Source organism: Mesocricetus auratus, unplaced genomic scaffold (assembly GCF_017639785.1).
Source record: "Mesocricetus auratus isolate SY011 unplaced genomic scaffold, BCM_Maur_2.0 Super-Scaffold_100037, whole genome shotgun sequence".
Taxonomy (NCBI): Eukaryota; Metazoa; Chordata; class Mammalia; order Rodentia; family Cricetidae; genus Mesocricetus; species Mesocricetus auratus.
In genome coordinates, this window is record NW_024429215.1 from 10,225,292 (window position 1) to 10,252,031 (window position 26,740).

Below are 26,740 nucleotides of genomic sequence, written 5' to 3' on the forward strand. Positions count from 1 at the left end.
CTTTACTGGAATTCCCTAAGGGGTTATTTACAAGAGCAGAAATGACTCAAAGACAGCTGAATCACAAGGCCCACCACACCATAGGTGACAGTTCATTAAAGCTGGTAACCTGGAGCCTACTAAAGGATTTACAGGTGGCGTGAAAGCTCAGAAAGTGTCTCTTCCTGGAAGTTTGGCTGCTCTCTCTTTCCATCAGTAATATTGTTTAGGTAATCTTGAGGAGGGAGGGTCTTTGCACATAAGATCTGGTTCAGGGACTTCCTAAGCCTCCTGAGTTGTTTACTCTTCGAGTTTGCATTTAGAATGCTCTAAATCTTACAAAACCTTCTTCAGCATTCCTGGACTTTTTGTTTGTTTCCTTGCTTTTGGAGACAGGGTTCACTATGTAGCCATGGCTGGCCTAGAACTCAGTGTGTAGGCAAGCGTGGCCTTGAACTCAAAGAGATTCACCTGCCTCTGCCTCCTGCTAAGATTAAAGATGTGTGCCAACACACCAGGTACCACTTCCTTGGTCTTAATGGGCTTCAGAGGAAATTGCTACACTATACGAATGATTTTAGAGTGACGATCCTATAAGTATTTGCATGCAAGTTTTCATCTGGATATATATTTATGTGTATTCATTTTCACTCAATTTGTTCTTCACAGGAAGGTCACTCAAGAGTACAACTGAAGTCAGTGGGTTAAAGAATGAGGACACAAAGCTGTATGGATAGGCAAGAGAGCGGCTCTGGAAGGAGTTGTGAGTGGTTAAGATATATTTGTATGAAATTGTCAAAAGAATTCATAAAATATTGTTAAAACATCATAAGAAAAAAAACAGAATTGCCAGGTAGTCTAGAAATCTCACTTCTGGGTACATTTTTTTTTTGGTTTTACGAGACAGGGTTTCTCTGTATTGTTTTGGAGGCTGTCGGTCCAGCTCGGCCTCAAACTCACAGAGATCCGCCTGCCTCTGCCTCCTGAGTGCTGGGAAAGGCATGCGCCACCACCGCCCGGCTTCTGGGTACATTTTTAAAAGCAATGAAATCAGGGGGCTTGGGAGATGGCCTGGGGGGGTAAAATACTGTTGAAAACATGAAAACCTATGCAAAATCCAGACACGATGGCCCACACTTGTAATACCAAGGTGGAGAGGTTGGATCTTTGTGGCTCACTAAGCAGTCAGTCTATCCAAAGCAGAAAGCTTTGACTTGGTTGAGAGACCCTATTTTAAAAAGACAAGATGGCTGGGGAGATTGATCATTAAGTAAAGGCACTTATGGCCAAGCCTGATGAGCCCAGTTTGACTCGTTGAATCCACATGGTGGAAGAAGAGAATTGAGCCCTACAAGTTTTCCTTGGTCCACACATACACCGGTCATGGCAGAAACCTGCCCATCAACCAATAAATCAAACAATTTGAAAATTAAAAACAAAGTGGAGAGTGATAGAAACTATCTGAAGCCATCATCTATCCTGTTGAGGTAATCTTTTGCTGTGTGAAAAAGTGTCTCTGTTCCATCTCACTTGCCTAAGGCACTTTCTGATTGGTTTAATAAAGACCTGAGTGGTCATTGGCCAGATAGGAAGAGGATATGTGGGACTCCTGGGTAGGGATAGGAACTCTGGGAAAGAATCTGAGGTGCAGGGGATTCGCCAGCCAGGTGTGGAGAAATTTGGACATATGGTACTGAGGAGAGGTAACAAGCCACATGGAAGAACATAGATTAATATAAACAGGTTAATCTAAGTTTTAAGAGCTAGTTGGGAACAAGCCTAAGCTGAGGCCAAGCTTCCGTAATTAATAAGAAGTCTCCATGTCATTATTTGGGAGCTGGCGTTCCTAGGAAAGACCTGTTAACACACGCACTTGCACATGTAAGTGTACCATCTGCACACACATACTACATGGATACTACATACATCTACATGATAAAGACATCAATGAAATCAGTATACTGAAGAGGCATCTGCCCTCCCATGTTCCTGAAGCACTAATCAGTCATGATAGCCAGGAAGCGTCTGTGTCTAACACATAGAAACATAAAGAAAATGGCATGTACGTACAATAGAGTATCACTGAGCCTGGTTATGGTTTTAATATGAAATGTCTCGGGTCAGCTCATGAGTTGAATTGGTCCCTGACCGATGGAATTGTTTGGGGAAGTGGTGGGAACTTTAGGTGAGGTCTAGCTGGAGGAGCCAGGTCACTAGCGAATACGCCTTTGAGAGTTGTATCTGGCCACCAGAGCCTGACTTAGTCTCTGCTTCTTGTCCACCATGAGTTAAAGGAGGCAGTGTCACGGGCCCAGAAACCATGGAGCCTGCCATGCTGGCTGCAAAATCTCCGAAACCATGAGCCAAAATAAGCCTTTCCTCCCTGAAGTTGTCAACAAGAACACACCCACAATAACATGTGTGAGCCCGAAGGCCGTGATGCTAAGTGAAAGTGATGGATGCAGGAAGACGAGGCAGTGACATCTCCCTTATAGGAAGACTTCTGAATAGCAGAACTCAGGGAAGCACAGAACTGAATGGCGTTTTCATGACACTGCCATGTCGAGATTCGGTTCGAAGGATGGAAATATTGAGCTGAGCAGAAGGAATTGCTGAGAGAGGCCAGTGAGACAGATGTTCAGGGGGTAAAGTCTCTTGCTGCCAATCCCGATGTCCTGAGCTCAATCCAGAGGGCCCACATGGTAGAAGGACTGAGTGTTGTGGGTTGTTCTCTAACCTCCGTATAAGCACCGTGGTGCGCAAATACTCCACACACACAAGATAAATAAATAAACAAATTAATAAATGTAAATTACTGAAACATGTCTTAGATGTCATCATTCCAAATAGGATAAATAAATAACATTGATCAGTTCTATTCAGCCATTGCACAATGCTTATAAATATCAAAATGTCAAACTGCATATCATCAATATATTTTGACCTTGTCTGGGGAGGTGTGTCACTGAGGGTGAGATTTGAGGTTTGCCTGGTGTTTTCTTTGCCCCCTGCTTGTGCTTTTTGCTCTAGGCTGTTATGCCTGCCATGCCGTTGCTCTACCATCATGGACTCTCACCCTCTGAAATCATAAGCCCAATTAAATGCTTTAAAAAAAGTTACATTGGTCATGGTGTCTTATCACAGGGGGAAAGTAACCTGAACACTTTCTATGTGGGTATGTCTACTCACTTCCAGTCTGTCATCTCTAATCAGATGGTAATTTCCCATGAAGTGTCCCCAGTTTCAAGTGAGAGGTCTTTGTTGCTCTTGAATATAGTTATGGAAGGAACCTTGGAGGTTGAGCTACTTGGAGATACTGAGATATAACTCTGTTCTCGTTCTTTTTACATATTTATTTTATTTATTGCTCTCTGTGTATGTGTGTGTATGTGTGTGTGTGTGTGTGCATTGTGTGGTTCCCACGTGTCTGGAGGTGCAAGTGCCCATGTGTATGAAGCTGTGGATGCCCAAGTTTGATATTGGCAATCATCCTTAATCCCTCTTCAAATTTATTCATTAAGGAAGGGTATCCCTAGTTAGATTTTTAATGCTGTGATAAGCAACATGACCAAAAGAAACTTGGGGACGAAAGGGCTTATTTCATACTTCTCAATCGCTCTCTACTGCTGATGGAAATCAGGACAGGAACTCAAATCAGGTACCTGGAGGCAGGAACAGAACCAGAGGCCATGGGAGGGGGCTGCTTACTGGGTTTCTCTTCAGAGTTTGCTCAGCCTCCTTTCTCATAGTATCTCAGAACACTTGCTCAGGGGTGGCAAGCCTACTGTGGTCTGGGCCCTCCCACATCAATAATTAATCAAGAAAATTCCCCACAGACTTGTCTGAAGGCCAATATGATGGGGGCATTTTCTCTTCCCTCTTCCCAACTCTTGCCAACTTGACAAAAATAACATCCAGCGCAAAGGGTCTTGCAGTCCCGTATGTGCCTGGCTTCCCTATCCAGCCTGCTCTAGGGACTCCTGTTTCCCAAGACCAGAACTACAGATAGGCCAGTTGTCCACTCAGAATTTGCTTGGATTCTGGGTGTCAGAACTCCAATCTTCATGCTCATGGGGCAAACACTTTAAGCCCTGAGCTACCTCTCCCAGCTGTAACTCCCCATTATCTAGGGGGTGGGTTGGCCATAGATTCCTCGATTCATGGCATGCACATTGCCATATATGGGTGCCATTGGCTGTACCAGATTCTGGTTAGTGACAAACAGCAACGGCAAATTCTCTGCTCATTTCTTGCAAGACCCACCAGCTACGTCTCTTCAAAGACAGAAGTCACATGGACATCTCAAAGAAGAAGCCTTTGACAAGGTCCAGTGTTCTCTATGATTGATCCCTTCCCTCTCTTTGAGGGATCTTTTATTTTTATTTCCCCTGAATCGCCATTGCTTATTCGAACTCTGGTCTCCAATATTCTTTCTCTACAACTCATGCATTCATTTCCCCAGAGCTGTCCTCTATAACCCACTTTTCTTAATCTGTGTTCACTTGACACCTTTTCAGAGCAATCTCTCTTAATTGTTCTTTTTTTGTTGCTGTTGTTAAATATTTACTTTTCATTATGTGTATGCCTGTGTGTCTATGTGTGGGTGTGTATACAAAGAGACCAGAAGAGGACCCCAGATGCCCTGGAGCTGGAGCTACAGAAGGTTTTAAGAAGCCAGACATGGGTACTAGGAGCTGAATTCCAGTCCCCTGGAAGAGTATCAAGTGCTCTCAACCACTGAGTCCTATCTAAGCTTAATAATCAATCAGTCTTATTGCAACATCAGTAAGCATTCCACTACCTTTAATTTACACTGCCTCGTCTGCCTTTAATATATGCGGCCTCATCTACCTTTAATATACACTGCTTCACCTTTAATTTTTTTCTGTTTTTTATTTTTTAGACAGACTTTATTAAGTATGTCAAGATGACCTTGAACTCACAATCTAACTCAGGCTGACCTTAAACTCAAAGCAATCCTTTTGCATCAGTCTCCAAGATTTTGCAATATTTTTCTTTTTTATTATTTCTTTTCTTTTTAAAATTTAAATTAGAAACAAGGTTGTTTCACATGTCAATCCCAGTTCCCTCTCTCTCCCTTATTCCCATGCTTTGCCACCAATTCCCCCAGTCCCCCCTAGTCCCCACTCCATTCCCTAGGGAGGGTGAGGCCCTCCATGGGGGATACCCAAAGTTTGTCATTTTGTTCAGGGCAGGGCCTAGGCCTTCCCCCAAGAGTCTAGGCTGAGAGCGCATCCCTCATTGTGGGATGGACACCCAAAGTCTATTTGTATGCCAGGGATAAATAATGATCTACTACCAAAGGCCCCATAGATTGCCTAGGCCTCCTCACTGACACTCACATTCAGGGAGTCTGGATCAGTCACAAGCTGGATTCCCAGCCATCAGTCTGGGGTTCAGGATCTCCCCCTTGTTCAGGTCAGCTGTTTCTGTGGGTTTCACCAGCCCAGTCTTGACGCCTTTGTTCATCAGTCCTCCCTCTCTGTCACTGGGTTCCAGGAGTTCAGTTCAGTGTTTAGCTGTGGGTGTCTACCTCTGCTTCCATCAGTCACAGGTTGAAGATTCTAGGATGGCATATAAGGAAGTAGTTGAACTCATTATCAGGGAGGGGCAATTAAGATAGTCTCTCCACTATTGCTTAGTTTTCCAGTTGGTGTTATACTTGTAGATCTCTGATTAGTCTGCTTCCTTATAGCATCCAGGACCACCACCCCAGGGGCAGCCCTGACAATCAATCATCAGTCAAAGAAAATGCACCATAGAGTTTCCCATAGGCTGATCTGGTGATGGCATTTTCTCAATTGACTTCCCTCTCTCCAGGTAAGTCTAGCTTGTGTCAAGTTGACATAAATGGAGTCAGCACATTGTGATCTGCCTTTATACGAGATCTATTTTTATTTTTTTAATTTTTTTATTTTTAAATTTAAATTTCGATTAGAAACAAGGTTGCTTCACAAGTCAGTTCCAGGTCCCTCTCCGTTTCCCGCCCCTCCTCCCGTGCCCTCCCCCAACCCCCCCCCAATATCCCCTCATTTCCCCAGGGAGAGTGAGGCCCTCCTTGAGGGTGTCCATAGTCTGTCATTTCATCCAGGGCAGGGCCTAGACCCTCCCCCAAGTGTTCAGGGTGAGAGTGCATCTCACATTGTTGGATGGGAGTCCAAAGTCCATGTGTACACTTGGGATAAATACTGATCTACTGCCCAAGGCTCAATAGATTACCTAGGCCTCCTCACTGACACCCCCATTCAGGGGGGTCTTGATCAGTCCCATGCTGGATTCCCAGGCATCAGCCTGGGATTCAAGAGTTAACCCTTGTCAGGTCAGCTGTTTCTGGGGGTTAAACCAGCCCAGTCTTAATCCCTTTGGTCATCAGTACTCCCATTCTGTTACTGGCTTTCTTGAGTTCAGTTCAGTGCTTAGCCATGAGTGTCTGCCTCTTCTTCCATCAGCCACTGAATGAAGGTTCTGTTTCCTAGACTTTCTGGCCATGGGATTGTAGGCTGGCACTCACCAGATCTATGTCTAAAATCCATGTATGAGAGAATACATGCCATGCTTCTCTTTTTGTGACTGGGTTACCTCACTCAGGATGGTTTCTTCTAGTGTCATCCATTTGCCTGTGAATCTCATGATTCCATTTTCTCTGCTGAATAGTACTCCATTGTGTAAATGTACCACATTTTCTCTATCCACTCTTTGGTTGAGGGGCATCTAGGTTGCTTCCAAGTTCTGGCTATTACAAATAATGCTGCTATGAAATGCTATAATGGAAGACATGTCCTTGTTGTATGAATGGGCATCTTTTGGATATATGCCTAAGAGTGGAGATGCTGGGTCTTGTGGTAGGTTTATTTCCATTTTTCTGAGGAATCTCCATACTAATTTCCAAAGTGGTTGAACAAGTTGGCACTCCCACCAGCAATGGAGGAGTGTCCCCCTTTTACCACGTCCTCTCCAGCATAAATTTGTTCTGGTTTTAGCCATTCTGACAGGAGTGAGATGGTATCTCAGAGTTGTTTTGATTTGCATTTCCCGGATGTCTAAGGATCTTGAGCACTTTCTCAAGTGCCTCTCACCCATTTTAGACTCATCTATTGAAAATTCTCTATTTAGTTCTGCAGCCCACTTTTTAACTGGATCCTTTGGTGTTTTGGAGACTTGCTTCTTGAGTTTTTTGTAAATTTTGGAGATCAACCCTCCGTCAGATGTGGAGTTAGTGAATATTTTTTCCCATTCTGTGGGCTGCCTTTTTGTGTCTTGCTGACTTTGTCCTTTGCCTTACAGAAGCTTCTCAGTTTCAGGAGGTCCCATTGTTTAATTGTTGATCTCACTGTCTGTGCTACTGGTGTTATTATGTTTAGGAAGCTGTCTCCTGTACCAATTCATTCAAGGGTACCACCCACTTTCTCTTCTAAGAGGTTCAGTGTGGCTGGATTTATGTTGAGGTATTTGATCCATTTGAACTTAAGTTTTGTACATGGCGATAAACATGGATCGATCCGTATTCTTCTACATGCCAGCCTCCAGTTATGCCAGCACCATTTGTTGGAAATGCTTTCTTTATTCCAGTGTATTTTTTAGCTTCTTTGTTAAAGACCAGATGTTCATACATGTGTGTGTTAATATCAGGGATTTCAATTCGATTCCATTGGTCTACTTGTCTATTTTTGTGCCAATACCAAGCTGTTTTCAGGACTATAGCTCTATAATAGAGGTTGAAGTCAGGGATGGTGATGCCTTCAGACATTGCCTTATTGAACAGGGTTGTTTTGGCCATCCTGGGTTTTTTGTTTTTCTATACAAAATTGATTATTGTTCTTTCAAGGTCTGTGAAGAATTGTACTGGGATTATAATTGGGATTGCATTGAATCTGTAGATTGCTTTTGGCAGGATTGCCATTTTTACTACATTGATCCTACCTATCCAAGAGCATGGGAGATCTTTCCATTTTCTGAGGGCTTCTTTAATTTCTTTCTTTAAAGATTCAAAATTCTTGTGATACAGGTCTTTCACTTGTTTGGTTAGCGTTACCCCAAGGTATTTTATGTTGTTTGTGGCAATTGTAAAGGGTGATGTTTCTCTGATTTCTCTTTCAGCCCTTTTATCATCTGTATATAGTAGGGCTACTGATTTTCTTGGGTGGATCTTGTAGCCTGCCACTTTGCTGAAGGTGTTAATCAGCTGTAAGAGTTCCCTGGTAGAGTTCTTTGGGTCATTTATGTAAACTATCATATCGTCTGCAAATAGTGAAAGTTTGACCTCTTCCTTCCCGATTTGTATACCCTTGATGCCCTTTTGTTGTCGTATGGCTCTGGCTAGAACTTCAAGTACAATGTTGAAAAGCTATGGAGAGAGTGGACAGCCTTGTCTTGTTCCTGATTTTAGAGGAATTGCGTTGAGTTTCTGTCCATTTAGTTTGATGTTGGCTGTTGGTTTACTGTATATAGCTTTTATTATGTTCCTGTTATCCCAGATCTCTCCAAGACCTTTATCATGAAGGGGTGTTGGATTTTGTCAAAAGCTTTTTCAGCATCTAGTGAGATGATCATGTGATTTTTGTTTTTCAGCTTGTTTATATTGTGGATTACATTGATGGATTTTCGTATGTTGAACCATCCCTGCATCCCTTGGATGAAACCTACTTGATCTTGGTGGATGAGTTTTCTGATGTGTTCTTAGATCCGATTTGCCAGTATTTTATTGAGTATTTTTGCATCAATGTTCATGAAGTTCTCTTTCTTAGTTGTGTGGCTTGAGTATCAAGGTTATTGAAGCCTCGTAGAAAGAGTTTGGCAAAGACCCTTCTGCTTCTATTGGGTGGCATACTTTGAGAAGAATTGGTATAAGCTGTTCTTTGAATTTCTGGTAGTATTCTGCACTGAGGCCATCTGGACCTGGGCTTTTTTTGGTTGGGAGACTTTTGATGAGTGCTTCTATTTCCATAGGGGTTATAGGTCTATTTAAATTGTTTATCTGTTCTTGATTTAATTTTGGCAAGTAATAGCTATCCAAGAAGTCTTCCATTTCCTTTAAATTTTTGAATTTTGTGGAGTACAGGTCTTCAAAGTATGACCTGATGATTCTCTGAATTTCCTCAGAGTCCGTTGTTATGAACCCCTTTTCATTTCTGATTTTGTTAATTTGCATGTTCACTCTCTGCTGTTTGGTAAGTTTGCAATAACTCCATACACCTTATCAGACCACGAAGCATTAAAATTAGAATTCAACAACAACACAAATTTCAGGAACCCTACAAACTCATTGAAATTGAATAATGCACAACTGCACCATTCCTGGGTCAAAGAAGAAATAAAAAAAGAAATTAAAGACTTCCTAGAATTCAATGAGAATAAAGACACAACATACCCAAACCTATGGGACACTTTGAAAGCAGTGCTACGGGGGAAGTTCATAGCACTAAGTGCCCACATGAAGAAACTGGAGAATAGTTATACTAGAGAATTAACAGCACAGCTGAAAGCTCTAAAACACAAAGAAGCAAAGTCCCCCAGGAGAAGTAGATGCCAGGAAATAATCAAATTGAGGGCTGAAATCAATAAAGTAGAAACTAGGAAAACAATACAAAGAATCAATGCAATGAAGAGCTGGTTCTTTGAGAAAATATATTTTATTTTTTACTCATGAGTATGTGTGCATGTCTGTCTACAGGAGGGTATGAGCACATGTGTGAGTTTCCCAGAAAAGCCAGAAGGTGGCATCGGATTCCTCCAGAGCTAGAACTACAGGTGGCTGCCGGTGAATCGTAAACTGCCACAGGTGCCAGGAATGGTACATCCCATCTGTCCTCTGCTAGAACAGCGCAGACAGCTAACCATTGGACCATCTCTTCACTCCCAATCACTCTCCACTTTATACATCCAAGCAGGGATCGCTGAACCCAGAGATCAACAACTGTCCTGGTGTGGCTAGCCCCACTTGCTGTAGGGAAGCCTCTGCTTCCTGTATGCTGGGATTATAGGCGAGATGACACACCCTCATGGCTTTTAGGTGGGTTCTGAGCATCTTAACTCTGGTTTTCACTTGCTGAGCTCTTGTGTTCATGGGATGCACTTGTGTCGCCACGCCCCCCTGCTCCCACCGTGAAGTTGTTGGAAAGATATTTATTTATTTTTGTGTGTATATATCTCAGGTATGTGGTTGGGTGCTTGTGAACATATGTGCATGGAAGCCAGAAGGTGACATGCAGTATCTTTTTAAAAAGATTTATTTTTATTTAGTGTGTGTGTGTGTGTGTGTGTGTGTGTGTGTGAGAACATAAATGTGTGCAGTACCTGCAGAGGCCAGAAGAGGGCACCAGATCTTCTGGAGAGGAAATTGCAGGCAGATGTGGACCCATGATTTGTGCAGGGAGCTAAACTTGGGTCTTCTTCAAGAACAGCCAACGCTTCTGGCCACTGGGCCCTCTCTCCAGCCCCTGGCTGTCTTCCTCACTTGCATTCCACCTTAGACTTTTGAGGCAGGGCCTCTCACTGAGCCCTGAGGTCACTGATTCATCTAGACTGACTAGCCAGCGCTCACTAGGAATCCTCCTGTCTCTGACTTCCCAACACTGAGATTGCTCAAGTGCTTGCTGCTGGGGTCACCTTTTTACAATAGTGCTGGCATGATAGCTCAGATCTTCATGTTTGTCTGGAAAGTACTTTACTGAAAGAGCCATCTCCAAGCCCCCTTGTTCATCTTCTCAATCTCCTCTCTCTCTCTCTCTCTCATGCTGTATATGTACACATGTATATTTGTGTATGTGCCTCTGTGTGTGTGTGTGTGTGTGTCCAGAGGTTGACATTGCATCATTCTCTATCACTCTCCACATTTTTATTTGAGATGGGGTCTCTCACTGAATTTGAGCTCTGTTTCATCTAGGCTGGCTGGCCACAAGCTCTGGGGATCCAGCTCCCTCTGTCCTCCAGGGTTGGAATTACAAGTACAAACCGCTATTTATGTGGCTTTTACCTGGGTGTCAAGGATTCAAACTTAGGTCCTGATGCTTGTGTGATAGGCACTTTATCTACTGAGTCCACTTCCCAGATCCCTTATTCTTCCTTGTGCCTTGAGAGCTCGGGAAGATGGAAGATGGATATTGTCTTGGTTTCGACTGTCAGTGTGACACAGCCTCGGGTCACCTGAGAAAGGAGTCTCGATTGAGATACTATCCAGATCAGAGTGGTATGTGGGGATGTCTGTCAAGAGACTGCCTTGATTATTAAGTGGTGTAGTGGGATCCAGCCCACTGTGGGTGGCACCATTCCAATAGACAGTTGGTCCTAGATTGTACTAGAAAGCTAATGAAGCATGAGCCTATGAGCAAGCCAGCAAGTAGCATTCCTCCATGTGTTGTTTTTCTGCTGTATTTCCTTGGCCATGAGTGAGTTCCCTGATAAGAGGCAATGTCTCATGAAATGTCTTTCTTTTCCTACCTTGAATTCCTGCTCTCATTTATGATGAACTGTGACCTGGAAGTGTAAGTGAAATGAATCCTTTCCTTCCATAAGTTGCTTTTTGGTCAGAGTACTTTATCACAGGGAAAACAAAAACAGAAGGAGAATTGGACAGTTAGGAATCAGTAAGCCAATGGTTCTTAGCTATGGCATTTGGGGATCTGATCATTCATTGCAGTGAGGGTCTGCCCTGTGCATTACAGATGCTAAGCAGTCTCCCTGGCTTCTACACATTGTATTTTGGTATCTCCCATCCAATGTGGCAATCAAAACTATACTCTGGCACTGCCATGGGTCTCCTGATGGGCAGAGTCACCTCAATTTGAGAACTGCTGCTACCAAGACAACATCTACGTGAGTCCTTTCAACCATTCAGCCCTACGGCTCAATCACTTCCCACCTATCTGTCTTCTCCTGTGTGCTGCAAGAAAGGAACTGTTTCAGGTACTGGAGACTCACCGAGAGGAGTAGCTGAACCGTCATCACCCACACCCTCATTTGACAGAACATAAGGTAGGCTCTCATGGAGCCAAGACATGCATGGCTAAGCAGTGATTGCAATAGGCGCTGCCAAAAGTCTTTTCCTTTCTGGCAACTCCACGGTGCATTTCCTCAGCATGGAGACTAACTTGCTGCTCCTGGGGGAGGTCTCAGCCATAATCGGCCTCTTTGTTAATGAGTTTAAGCAGTCAAAAAGTTTTCTTTGCAATTCCCTGACCAGCCTGGGCTCACCTGCTCCTAACAAGCACAGAGTTCTCATCCCTAGAGGCTACCCCAGATGAAATGGAAAGCCAATTACTCCAGCCCTGTGGGGAGGAGACCTTGATGGGTGTTCCTGAGTTGGCTGAGTTCTCACCCTTGGGAAGCCATCAGGAGTTTCAACTTAATGAGACATGTCTTCACCTTAGAAGAGTGGTGTGTTGTGTTCATCTAAACTGATTTGGTCCTCTTGGAATTTCCAAGTGAGAGCAGGTGAGAGGAATCTCACCGGGCATTGGGGGCTTCAGAGAACAGTTTGAAGTTTGCTGCCATCAGCCCTGGGGTGTTTGTGTCGTGTTCTTTGAGTTATCACATCTCTCTGTAGATACTATGTTAGTCATCCCAGGTATCAATACTGAAGATGTTACATTGGTGTTAGAATGATTTCTTAGACACACACACACACAAATACCAACTTCTCTCAGTCCTGTGACTTTAGTTACCATTGAAGTTCTTTAAAATAAAACAACAACAAACAATGTTTATTGTCCAATTCCAATGGAAATTCTTGGGATCTTGGTTTAGAGTCATTCTCCACAGTTATTCCAATTGCCCGGTTTAAACAAAAAGCAACTACCTATCTAGAAATTTCATGATTGTTCTTCAAGCAGAAAATATTAGGATTTAAAATAAAAACTCCAAGGTGTATAGTATACAGATTGACAGACATAAAATATATACATTGGCAGAAGATAAAGAGTAGCTAGACAGAAAACAGAAAGATAAATAGTAGATGGTAGATGACAGATTATTATATAACTATAGGTAAATATGGGGCACAGATAAACATCGTGTGTTCACTGTTGCCATTGTGTGTTATTTCTGTTATTTCTACCACCTCAATGGCATGAGTCTCTAAGTTCACTCCACACCACATCTTCTTGTGGTTTGGCCACAGCACTATGATTCAAACAGGATTTTAAAAACTACCATTCAGGTTTTTCCTTCTCAGAAAAGCCCCTCAAGGTCATGTTACCATGCTGATCTTCATATACAGCCCACACAATTGGGGTCCTATCTTGAAGTTCTAAGTCTCACTAATAAAAGAATTTAACAATGAACTAAAACTGAAGTCCAAGGTCGATTTTATTAGAGTTTAAAAGAAAAACCCCAGGGTAGGCAAGGTATAAAACTCTCAGCAGCTTTCTGTAGAAGGCAGGAAAGAAGAAAAAAAAAGCAAACAAGAGCATGCCCTTCCAGACATATGGTGGATATGCAGTTACATAGTTCGGAGAATTTTAGAGACAAAGAAAGCCCAAAATGTTGGGGGAATCCAGTGTTAAAGGAAGCTTGCTTAGAAAAGAGATAAAAAGAAAAGAAGTCATGTTTTTCAAAGCAGTCATACTGTGAAACAACATAGTTGCCTCCTTGTAACCTGCTGTGATAGTTCTAGGGATTCTGGGGGAAAAAAAATACAAGATCTCGTTTGAGGACTAATTATTCCGCCCATTTCTTCAGTGCCACTCAAGGTAAACCCATCTTCGTGGAGATGTCCCTTGACTTGGTGATTGACCCAGCCCAACTTAAATGTTATATTTTCACCCAATCAAAAGATTCAGATTATTTTTTGACAGGGAGGAGTTTTCTCTTAATGGGTGTGGGCTTTTACTGCTAACAAATACCCACATCATATATTATAAAGGACTATAAGACTACAATAAGGAAATAGCAGTGCCTTAGCCACTGTTCTATTTTTATTGAAAAGCACCATGACCATGATGACTCTTATAAAAGAAAGCATTTAATTGGGGGCTGGCTTACAGTTTCAGAGGTTTAGTCCATTATATTCATGGTGGTGAGCATGGTGGCACGCAGGCAGTCATGGTGTTAGAGAAGTCAAGATTTCTACATCTGGATCCACAGGCAGCAGGAAGAGAGAGATGCTGAGCCTGACTTGAACATTTGAAACCTCAAAGCCCATGCCCAGTGACACACTTCCTCCAAGGCCACACTTCCTAATCCCTGTCAAGTACCGCCACTTGCTAAAGACTACACATTCAAATATATAAGCCTATGGGGGCCATTCAAAGTTTATGAAGTAGGAATTACATTTTAATAAATATTTGTAACAATAAATGGAGGAATTGTTTAGTGGTTAAGAATGTTCTCTGTTCAACCGTGAGGACCAGAGGTTGGATCCCAGCACCCATGTGATAAACCATGTATCCCACACATGCCTGTGACCTCAGTTCCAGGGACATGCAGATTGCTGGGGCTTGCTGGCTTCCAGTCTAGGTGAGAAAACACAAGCTCCAGATTCAGGGACAGACTCTGCCTTAAAGGATAAAGGAGAGGGTGATAGACAAGGAAATCTGTGCTCTTCCAGTCTGTGCATGCATGTATGTGCACACACCACACATACATGTGCATGCATGTATGTGCACATAACACACAAAGATGTGCACACATGTATGTGTACACCCCATGTATATGTGCACACACGTATGTACACATGCCACACATACATGCACATGCATGTATGTGCGCACACACGTATATGTGCACGGATGTATGTGCACACACCTCACGTATATGCGCATGTACTTGCATATACACAAACAAACATTTAAAAATAGCCGTGATCACACACCCTTCAGAATGACATGGCAAGGAAACCATGTGACGGGAGGAAGGGCAGCTGGTCACTTCATCTACAGTCAGAGAGAGGAGTGCCCTCTTTTTTTCTTTTTATTTAACTTGGGATCTGAACCCATAGATTGGGTTTTCCCAACTAAATTCACCCATTATAGAGACATCCCTCACAGATAAGACCAGAGTTTTGCTTCCAAGTTGATACTAGATCCTGTCCAGTTGATAATCAGTATAAAACATTGCGCTGTGGAAATGTAAGCTAAAATAAAATAAGATGGGGTTTTTTTTTTGGGCCATAGGATGACTATGACTTTAAAAACTATCAAATTGATCATAAAAATAAAAATTGATTCTCATACACACATAACTCATATGTATATTGATAAAGCTCATTCATACTGAGTTGAAAAATTTCCCAGGAATAAAGTGCCCACACCCATTGATTCAGTCATTCCAATTTATTGGAAAAATCTGTGCCTATATACAAAGAGGGTATGTTTTATCTTATACACTGATACCAGGTATAGTTGGGGAGACAGTTCAGCGGTTAGGGCCCTTGATTGCAAGCATGAGGACCAGAGAGTTCAAATCCCCAGAACTAGGTAAACAAGGATGGGTGTGGTGGCCTGCTTGTAATTCCAGCCTCAGGGGATTCCCCAGAGCAAGCTTTCTGGTGATTAGCTGCATGGGCCAGCTTTGAGTGGGAGAGACCCTGCTTCTGTGGTTAAGGAGGAAGAACAGTTGATGACGATGATTCTAGATATCGACTTGAGGTCTCCACAGGCATGCATATGCATACAAAAACATACGCACACAGGTGTCCAAATACACAAAAAATATATAACATGTATACATATACATGTGTATATATACTCACAGATACACCATACACATAGCTAAAAATTGAAAAATAAAATAATAATAATAAGATATAAGAAAAAGCACAAAGATCAGTAAGGTATATGATTATCTACTGTAATCAATAAGAAAATGTCTTGAAAATGAAATACTATTTAAAAGAACAACCAAACTCAAGGGTAATGACAAACAAAAAACACACTAAATTATAAAGAATTTGTTGAACATACTTAAAGATATGTAGCCTAAGATGTTAGTATTTAAAGACTTAATTGATGTATACATGAATAAACATATATACCTAGGATGTTTATTTTAAATATTTATTTTTTTACGTGTGAATGTTGAGTACCTTCATCTATCCTTCCCCACTTATTTCTTTGAGGCAGGGTCTCTCCCTGAATCTGGGTCTTTCATTTTCTCCGCTAGATGTGGTGATATATTGTTTATGACTTATTAAAGCTCGCCTGAGGATTCAGAAAGTAAAGTCAGGTCAAGCTATAGAAATCGGGCAGTGGTGGCATACACATTTATCCCAGCAGCCAGAAGCTAGGAGGTAGTGGTACACACCTTTAATCTTAGGACTCAGGATAAAGAGGTAGACGGATCTCTGTGAGTCCAAGGCCACCTAGATTTACACAAGAGTGATCCAGTTTTAAAGAGAAACAGCCCACACAAAGATGATCTCATCACCTGGGATCACACTCCTTTAATCCCAGTACAAGAGGGGTATAAAAGATGGGAGCAGGGTCTTCAACAGTCAGTATCAGGCATTAATTCTCCAGCCGCATTGACGATAGGAAGACATTAAGTCTCAGGATTCTACAGGCACACTGAGGAGAGGCAGCAGGATCAGTCCATTCAGCTTGAGGTAATGAGTGATACGAGCTAGTGGCCTACTAATCTTCAATTTGAAGTTTGAACCCTGATATCTGTCTCTGGGTCTTATTTATTGTGCAATGGCTGAGACCAGAAGCCAACAAGCCCCAGTGACCACCTGTCTCTGCCCTCCTAACATCTGGGGCTACAGGAGTGCACAGGATCCCTGGATTGTTTTATGGGTGCCGGGATCTGAACTCTGTTCCTTGTGATTGTGCAGCAAGAGCTCTTGGCCAGTGTATCATCAGCCCATAACCCAAGATGCTTGGGAAAAATGTAAGAATGCCGGTTGCAGAACCAATAGCCTTGGCCAAAAGGTTGAAAACAGACTAAGAGTCCACTGACGTGAGAAGGGACACTTTAATTTTTTTTATCTACAGTGTGGAGCTATGTGAAGCAGTCAAAAAATATTTCTACATGAGATTCCTATTCAATATCTGTCTGAGACCATTTTCAATGAGACGTACCTATAAAGGCAAAATAGTAAGTGACATAATGTCCATGGCCACTGAGTATTATCAGAGTGTCCGAGGAAGGTCCCAGCTGGAGCCAGCACTGATCTCCGGCCTGCCAAAGAGCCTCATTCTCAGAGCTCAGAACCACCACAGAACACAAGGTCCCAGAGGTGAGCCTGGGTAAGCTCCCAAGAGAAGCAGAGAGCAACATCTCAGAGGCGGAGCTATGGTTCAGAGCCAACCTCAAGGACAGTAGTAGACCTGGCCCATTCCCAAGGCTGTCCTTGCCATAGCTTAAAAAGTGTGGGTTCGTCCTTGACTGAAGAGCTCCCATTTTGGATCTGCACCCAAACAGCCCCTCAGGGAATTGGCCTCCCACTAGCCCAGGGCAGCGTCAAATAGGCTTCAGCTTCACTTCCTGCATGGGGATAGTGGTCAACAGCCAGGTAGGTCGCCCTGCTGCAAATTTCTAAGCAGCTGTCATTTTGTGCCTGGGATGTCTGAGGCAGCAGAGGCGTGCACATCTTGGGTTGTGGGGGTGGATCAGCCAAGGCTTAGCCTAGCCTGTCCATAGCAGTGCCAAGATAAAAAAAAGGAAAAATCCTGCTTTAGAGAGAACAAGGAAGTCATTTGTTCTGAGCCGAATGACCATCACACAGGAACACGGATTCAAAATTATCATTTATACTGATGGACGTGTCCCCTCTGTGGAAGTTACATAAATAACTTTATAGTCACAGAAGTGAATCAAATGTGGATTTATCCGATAGGTATAGAGAATATATAGGTATATATAGAAGGCATATATATATATATATGCATATATAGAAGAATCTCTTCCATAGGGTTCAGAAGCTAGGCATCTTCTGGGATCTCCATAGAACCTAAGACGTTTTGTGGAGTTGTTTATTTGAGGCAGGATTTCCTAGGCTGGACTCAGTCAAATTCACTGTGTAGCTGGGGCTGGCCTCAGTCAAGTTCACTGTGTAGCTGGGGCTGGCCTCAGTCAAGTTCACTGTGTAGCTGAGGCTGCCCTCAGTCAAGTTCACTGTGTAGCTGAGGCTGGCCTCAGTCAAGTTCACTGTGTAGCTGACTGAGGCTGCCCTCAGACAAGTTCACTGTGTAGCTGAGGCTGCCCTCAGTCAAGTTCACTGTGTAGCTGGGGCTGGCCTCAGTCAAGTTCACTGTGTAGCTGGGGCTGGCCTCAGTCAAGTTCACTGTGTAGCTGAGGCTGCCCTCAGACAAGTTTACTGTGTAGTTGAGGCTGGCCTTCAACTCTTGATCCTCTCACATGTATTTCCTGAGTTCTGGAATACTTGGCCTTGTAATTCTTTCTAGTAAGGAAAATGTTGGATACAGAGTTGATACTATTAAAAGGGCCTAGAGATAGACTACAATAGCTGGCTCAAAAGAGCCTGCAAGACTTCACCCATCAGTCTTGGTCTAAGGCTCTGTGGGCTCTTGAAAACCCAATTGGCAGAGTGCCTAATATGTATGCATGAAGCCCTGAGTTTGATCTCCAGTCCTGCATAAAACCAGGCACAGTGGTGCGTGTCTCCAATCCCTGCACTTGGGAAGCTAAAGGCAGGAAGATCAAGAGTCTAAGAACACTCTAAGTTAGTAAGTTCAAGACCAGCCTAGCCACAGTGAGTCCCTGTCCCAAGGAAACATCATTACAGGGCCAGCAAGATGGCAGGTGAAGACACTGCTGCCTAACCTGAAGCAGAGCTCAGCCCAGGAATCTGCATGGCAGCGGGAGAGACCCCAGGTTGTCCTCTGACCTTCATAGGTGCTCCGTCACGTGTGTGTGTGTGTGTGTGTGTGTGTGTGTTTGTGCGCGCGTGCGCACACGCAAGCTCACCTTACACATAAATAAATAAATGCAATAAAAGATTAAAACCCATTGTATTGCAGATTGAAAAGCAAGAGGACAGATCAGCCAAGCATCTAGTGGGTGGTGGGGCTGGGAACCCTGAACACTCCCGACTGTTCTTGGTAATAATCTGTGGATTATTCTCGAACTTTCTCTTTTTTCATCGAAAGATCCTGTCATTGGAAGGGAACCCAACAGTCCAATAACAGAAGTAAGAAGCATACAATTTTCTCTAGCTGAAGGAAAAAGGTCATATTCCCCACAAGTCAAGATGCCCACATCCTGGAGGTCCCCAAAGAGTAGTGGGAGCAGAGAGAATGGCCTGGCCAGCCCCTCTCCTGCAGATGAAAAAAAAAACAGGCTGTGATAACAGCTCAGTGAAGAGTCACCTTTCTGCACACCGGTCACAGGGAACACATTCACGTGCAAATCTCACAGCTTTCCCAAAGGACAGTGAGGGTAGAGGGTGGATACTGTACCTCTTCATATACATACATACATATATATATATGATACACACATATATAATCATTTTACTGTGTTTGGGAGAGGTACGTGTGTACCACACACATATGGAACATGGAAGTGAGTTGAGTTTGTGGAAATCATCTATCTCTCTCCACTTTGTGGTTCCCTGGGATTGAACTCAGGCTGTCAGGCTTGGCAGCAAGTGCTTTTTTCCCAGTGAGCTACCTCACTAATCATTTTGCACCCCCTGGAATACCAACATGCACTTCTGTCTCTCTGAGCGGTCACACATGAAGCCTTGTCTGATGATACCACTGAAATCAGCACAGTCCTTATATTCACGCCTGGAATCTGTCTCATTCAGATGCATGCATCCTGAAGAGGGTTAGGGTTGTGGTGGAGGGAGGGAAGAAGGGAGGGAGGGAGGGAAGGAGTGAGGGAGGGAGGTAGGGAGGGAGAGAAATAACAGGGAGCCTCCTGAATGAGGAGCAGATGATAGTCTTTTTGCTTAGCACTTTTACTTCTGGGTAGGACAGGACAACCAGAAGATCACAACAAGCTGCTGGCAGGATTCCAGTGAGTCTTGAAGAGGTCCTGGTCTGGGTCTCCCAGCCAGACCAGGGGAGCAAGCTGAGAACCCCTGGGAAAGGGAGAGGCAATGGGATGGAGTTGTGGCGTTTGGCAGTCTCCCTACTGGGTGACTAGAGTGGATGGAGCCCATGGAGGAGAGCCTGAGCCATACTATGTGTGTGAGTAATAGAGATAATGTCTAGGTGCAGCTTGCAGCAGGGGATGCTGGGAAGTAAAGAGAAGAGTCAGAAATCATCTCCCAGTTGTTTTTTTTTTGGGGGGGGAAGAAGGAGTAGATACTTAGACCTCAAACTGCATGTTCTACTTAAGAAGCCATGGACGAGCCGGGTATTGGTGGTGCACGCCTTTAATCCCAGCACTCGGGAGGCAGAGGCAGGCGGATTTCTGTGAGTTCGAGGCCAGCCTGGTCTACGGAGCGAGTTCCAGGACAGCCTCCAAAACAATACAGAGAAACCCTGTCTCGAAAACAAACAAAACAAAACAACCCAAAAAAGAAGCCATGGAGTTGCCTAGAAACACGCATGGAAGGCTGGGGATGTGGTTCAATTGACAGAGCACTTGCCTGGTATGATGAACCCCTGGGCACCGCCTACACTAGGTATGACCATGGACACCTGTGACGGGCAGGTAGAAGGAAAGGGTGTTTACCATCGTCCTCAGCTACACAGTGACTTTAAAGCAAACCTGAGTTATACGAGATTCTGTCTCAAATGGCGGGAAAAAAGATAGATGAATGTGTGATAAATAGTTTTGCAAAAGAGCATTAAACTAATGGAGGCCATAGGCAGACTCAAGCATATTCCCTCAATTGCTCTCCCTCTTATTTCTTGAGACAGGATCTCTCACTGAGCCTACGAGTGGTAACTCAGCTCCCTGGACCGTCCAGCAAACCTGGTGTCTCCACCCCACCAGCGCCGGGATTACAGCTGCATGGCACTGGGCCAGCTTTGCTTTTTTATGTGGGTGCTGGGAACCAAACTCAGGTCCGAGTGCGTATGTAGCAAGCACTTTACAGCTGAGCCACACGTTGTAACTCACTGACAACCTATGAGAGTCAAGAGATTTTCTTTACAGACGTGGGACTCGCAAGCCTCACTTGGGCAGAATCCTCATTTTTCCAGTCTCCACCATTTCCTGATGCATTCCACCCAGCTGGATTCTCTTACGTGTGTCGTGTCTCTGTGGGTATTTGAGTTTGGGATTTCAATGGGAGATAAGGAACATTCTCTCCAGAGGCAACTCATCCTTTTAAAAACAGGTTTTAGGCTGGGCAGTGGTGGTGTACACCTTTAATCCCAGCACTCGGGAGGCAGAGGCAGGTGGATCTCTGTGAGTTCCAGGTCAGCCTGTTCTACATAACGAGTTCTAGGACAGGTTCTAAAGCTACAGATAAACCATATCTTGAAAAAACAACAACAAAAAAGCAAAAAAAGATTTTAATACATTCTTTTAAAATTTCATATCTTGATTATATCAACTCATTTCCCCCTCCATCTCCCTCCCAGAACCACCCCCATCTTCCTCACAACTTCATGTCTTTTTTCTTTTATAACTGTTCATTTATTCTGACCTATTAAGTCATATTAGTGCTACCCATATGTACATGGTTCTGGTGCCATCACTACAGGGGTGTGACAAACCTATCAGTCACCATATCTCGAAGAAAAGAGACTGGCCAACATAAACTACCGTTAACTCCTCAGGTAGAGGTGGGTGGGATCCCGGGAGTCCCTCCCACCCATGCCGAAATTACACCCGGCTTGCGTAGGTCACCACAGCTGCGGTAGGTTTGCAGTGTGACAGCCATGTCATGGTCAGGGACAGCCTTTGGGAGCACCCCTTCTCTATCCTCTGGGCTCCTACATCCTTTTGTCCCCTTTTCCATGGTGTTTCCTGACAACTGAGAGAGAGTTGATATAAGACGTCCCACGTATGGCTGGGCGCTCACGGCCACTTATCCCCAGTGCTTCCAATTAAATGGCATCTCTGCATTCAGCTCTCCGCTGCAGCAAGAAGTGTCGTTGACCGAAGCTAAGACCGGAAATGCCTCACCTCTTTTTTTCTCCCTTTCCTCCCAGGTCCTTGCTATGGTTGCCTGTTCTCTCTGCGCACTCTCCCTTGTGCCGATTTTCCGGTGACAAGCCATGGCCAACCTCTCTGCAGTGTCTGTGTTCATTCTCCAGGGCTTCTCCACCGTCCCCGCGTTACAGCTGCTGAGCACTGGCGCCTTCCTTCTCGTATACCTGGCTGCGGTTCTGGGGAATGTCTCCATCGTGGTAGCCGTGACGTCCAACGCCCGCCTGCACACCCCCATGTACTTCTTCGTCAAACACCTCTCCCTGGCGGATCTCTGTTCTACAACCACCACCCTGCCCAGGGCCCTGGTGGCTACCATGGCAGACACTAAGGAGATTTCCCTCCCGGCCTGCGTGTCCCAGCTCTTCGCTTTTGTCTGCTTCGGCTCCCTCGAATGTTTCCTCATCACCTCCATGGCTTTTGATCGCTGTCTAGCCATCTACAGGCCCCTGGTGTATGGGGCCACCATGGATGCTCAGACTTGCGTCTCCCTGGTAGCGGTGGCCTGGGTCAGCGGGCTCCTCTTTTCCGCCTTCCACACGGCCAACACTTTCTCCTTGCCATTCTGTGGCCCCGGGGTGATCGACCACTTCTTCTGTGACATCCCCCCGCTCATGCATCTGGCCTGTGGTGACAGCGCGGGCCGCGAGGCCGTGGGCTTTGCAGTCAGCGGCTGCATCATCATGACCTGCTTCGCCCTCACCTGCCTGTCCTACGCTCTCATCGTGCGCACGGTGGCCCGCATCCGATCCTCGGCGGGCCGCTGGAAGGCCTTCTCCACGTGCTCCTCCCACCTGGCCACGGTGCTCCTGCTTTACAGCACAGGAAGTTCCGCTTACATGCAGCCCGCCGCCCACTACTCCCCTCTCCAAGGGCGCGTGGCTGCCGTGTTCTACTCTGTCCTGGCGCCCGCACTGAACCCACTTATCTACAGCCTGAGGAACAAGGACATGAAAGACGCTCTGAAGAAGGTCTACCCACAGGTGCCACCTTGGAACCTGGCATTTAGACACGGGGATGGCCAGAAGCCTACTAGCACCAAATTCCCCCTGTAGCCACGCAGAGACCATCAGAAAGGCCACCGTTGCTGTCGAAAATAGTTATCGGCCATTTGGGTTGCTTTTTGTGTGTGTGTGTGTGTGTGTGTGTGTGTGTGTGTGTGTGTGTGTGTGTGTGTGTGCCACGTGTCCATTGGTTGTTTTATTTCCTTGGCCGTCCACCTTCTAGTGTCACATTTCCTCCAGACTGAAACGTGTAAACTCAGGAGATTCACCAAGGCCCTTGCCAGAGGTTACACAAATGGTAAACCTTGCACTGGGGCCTCCAGCAACAGCTTTCCTGAGACACTGCCCATGCTTGAGGGAAGCTGCCCAAGCCACTCACATTCCCCTATGTAACACCACAACCATGATGCTCTAATTCAGTCCAATAAACCCATTGGTCGCCAAGTGAGACTTGGAAGGGAATCATTGCTTTGTCCTTCACTGCCCTGACCTGGGTGAGCAGGCATCTCTGTGCCTCTTCCTAGGAAAAAATGATGCACTAGATATTCATATATTTTAAAAAATAACTAGCTCCCTGATTTTGTAAAAGGGGTTGTGGCTGGCTTAAAGCATGCAGTGGGGTCTACTGAGGAATGCTTATTAGGTATTTAAATATCTGGATTCCCTGGCAATGCCAAAGTAGCCCTATTCCTGAGACGTTTGGGGTTTCAAAAATGAGAAATGTAAGGGAGAGCTTGCTTTATAAGAACCACACACTGGGGCTGGAGAGATGGCTCAGCAGGGAAGGTCATTTGGTGCTCTCCCAGAGCACCAGAGTTTGAGTTCCAGCACCCACAATCAGGCAGCTCACAACAGTCATAACTCTAGATCTAGGGGATCCGATGCCCTCTTCTGACCTCTACAGGTACTGCAGTCAGGTACAGAAACACCCCCACACACACACACATTCAGTTCATACAGAAACATACATATACACGTAAATATGAATTCTTTAAAAAGATACACACCTAGGGGAAAAGACTGGAGGGATAGCTAAGAAACATATGTGACCATATAAGGTGAAACACACATAGGAAAGCTGGACCACATACAAGGTTAATGTCCTATCCCTAGTGCTGAGACTAAATGTAACCATGTTAGTAACCAACCAGACAATTTGGCTTGGCAGGTAAAAGTGTTGGCTGCCAACCCCTGGCAACTCAAGTTCAAATCACAGGACACACAAGGTGGGTGGAGAAGTGAGCCCTGAACATTTCCCCCTCACATGCACACACGTGGCTTCACACAAATAAACACACAGAGAGACACTATACACAGGTGCAGAATGTACCGCAACAAACCAAAAGGCATTTTAATTAGATTTTAATGTGGACTAACAATCACAGCCATCATATCTTTATTTATTTATTTATTTATTTATTTTCCGTCTATGGTTTGGCTCTTTTTTTTTTTAAGTTTAAATTTAGATTAGAAACAAGGTTGCTTCACATGTCAGTTCCAGGTACCTCTCCGTTTCCCTGCCCTCCTCCCGTGCCCTCCCACCAAGCCCCCAATATCCCCTCATTTCCCCAGGGAGGGTGAGGCCTCCATGGGGGTGTCCATAGTCTGTCATTTCATCCAGGACAGGGCCTAGACCCTACCCCAAGAGTTCAGGGTGAGAGTGCATCTCACATGGTTGGATGGGAGTCCAAAGTCCATGTGTATACTCAGGATGAATACTGACCTACTACCCAAGGCTCAATAGATTACCTAGGCCTCCTCACTGACACCCACATTCAGGGTGTCTTGATCAGTCCCATGCTGGATTCCCAGGCTGATGCCTGGGATTCAAGAGTTAACCCTTGTCAGGTCAGCTGTTTCTGGGGTTAAACCAGCCCAGTCTTAATCCCTTTGATCATCAGTCCTCCCTCTCTGCCACTGGATTTCTTGAGTTCAGCTCAGTGCTTAGCCATGAGTGTCTGCCTCTTCTTCCATCAGCCACTGAATGAAGGTTCTGTTTCCCAGACTCTCTGGCCATGGGATTGTAGGCTGGCACTCCCCAGATCTATGTCTAAAATCCATATATGAGAGAGTACATGCCATGTTTCTCTTTTTGTGACTGCGTTACCTCACTCAGGATGGTTTCTTCTAGTGTCATCCATTTGCCTGCGAATCTCAGGATTCCATTGTTTTTTTCTGCTGAATAGTACTCCATTGTGTAAATGTACCACATTTTCTATATCCACTCTTCAGTTGAGGGGCATCTAGGTTGCTTCCAAGTTCTGGCTATTACAAATAATGCTGCTATGAACATAGTGGAACAGACATCCTTGTTGTATGAATGGGCATCTTTTGGATATATGCCTAAGAGTGGAGTTTCTGGGTCTTGTGGTAGGTTTATTCCCATTTTTCTGAGGAATCTCCATACTGATTTCCAAAGTGGCTGACCAGCAATGGAGGAGTGTTCCCCTTTCACCACATCCTCTCCAGCATAAATTGTCATTGGTGTTTTTGATTTTAGCCATTCTGACAGGAGTGAGATGATATCTCAGAGTTGTTTTGATTTGCATTTCCCGGATGGCTAAGGATGTTGAGCACTTTCTCAAGTGCCTCTCAGCCATTTTAGACTCCTCTATTGAAAATTCTCTATTTAGTTCTGCAGCCCACTTTTTAATTGGATCCTTTGGTGTTTTGGAGACTTGCTTCTTGAGTTCTTTGTAAATTTTGGAGATCAACCCTCTGTCAGATGTGGGATCAGTGAATATTTTTTCCCATTCTCTGGGCTGCCTTTTTGTCTTGCTGTGTCCTTTGCTTTACAGAAGCTTCTCATTTTCAGGAGGTCCCATTTATTAATTGTGGATCTCACTGTCTGTGCTACTGGTGTTATGTTCAGGAAGCTGTCTCCTGTACCAATTCGTTCAAGGGTACCACCCAATTTCTCTTCTAAGAGGTTCAGTGTGTTTGGATTTATGATGAGATCTTTGATCCATTTGGACTTAAGTTTTGTGCATGGTGATAAACATGGATCGATCCGTATTCTTCTACATGCCAGCCTCCAGTTATGCCAGCACCATTTGTTGAAAATGCTTTCTTTATTCCATTGTATATTTTTAGCTTCTTTGTCAAAGATCAGATGTTCATACGTGTGTGGGTTAATATCAGGGTTTTCAATTCGATTCCATTGGTCTACCTGTCTATTTTTGTGCCAATATCAAGCTGTTTTCAGGACTATAGCTCTGTAATAGAGCTTGAGGTCAGGGATGGTGATGCCTCTGGACGTTGCCTTGTTGAACAGGGTTGTTTTGGCTATCCTGGGTCTTTTGTTTTTCCATACAAAATTGATTATTGTTCTTTCAAGGTCTGTGAAGAATTGTGCTGGGATTTTAATTGGGATTGCATTGAATCTGTAGATTGCTTTTGGCAGGATTGCCATTTTTACTACATTGATCCTACCTATCCAAGAGCATGGGACATCTTTCCATTTTCTGAGGGCTTCTTTAATTTCTTTCTTTAAAGATTCAAAGTTCTTGTGATACGGGCCTTTCACTTGTTTGGTTAGCGTTACCCCAAGGTATTTTATGTTGTTTGTGGCAATTGTAAAGGGTGATGTTTCTCTGATTTCTTTCTCAGCCCTTTTATCATCTGTATATAGTAGGGCTACTGATTTACTTGAGTTGATCTTGTAGCCTGCCACTTTGCTGAAGGTGTTAATGAGCTGTAAGAGTTCCCTGGTAGCTGGGCGGTGGTGG

At 44.4% G+C, this 26,740-nt stretch overlaps 2 protein-coding genes across 2 annotated transcripts in view; one reads left to right on the forward strand and one right to left on the reverse strand.

The window, feature by feature from the left end:
- Positions 1–26,740, reverse strand: part of LOC101828857 (olfactory receptor 5-like) — a 100,750-nt gene that overhangs the window by 34,445 nt on the left and 39,565 nt on the right. The gene's annotated exons all lie outside the window — the stretch shown is intronic.
- Positions 22,047–23,063, forward strand: LOC101838099 (olfactory receptor 2B6-like). The gene has a single exon (XM_013124936.2). The coding sequence runs from the start codon at positions 22,077–22,079 to the stop codon at positions 23,061–23,063; it is 987 nt and encodes a 328-aa protein (XP_012980390.2). The 5' UTR covers positions 22,047–22,076.

Coding starts and splice junctions, on each gene's coding strand:
- LOC101838099 (XM_013124936.2), top strand. CDS start 22,077: ATGGCCAACCTCTCTGCAGTGTCTGTGTTCATTCTCCAGGGCTTCTCC.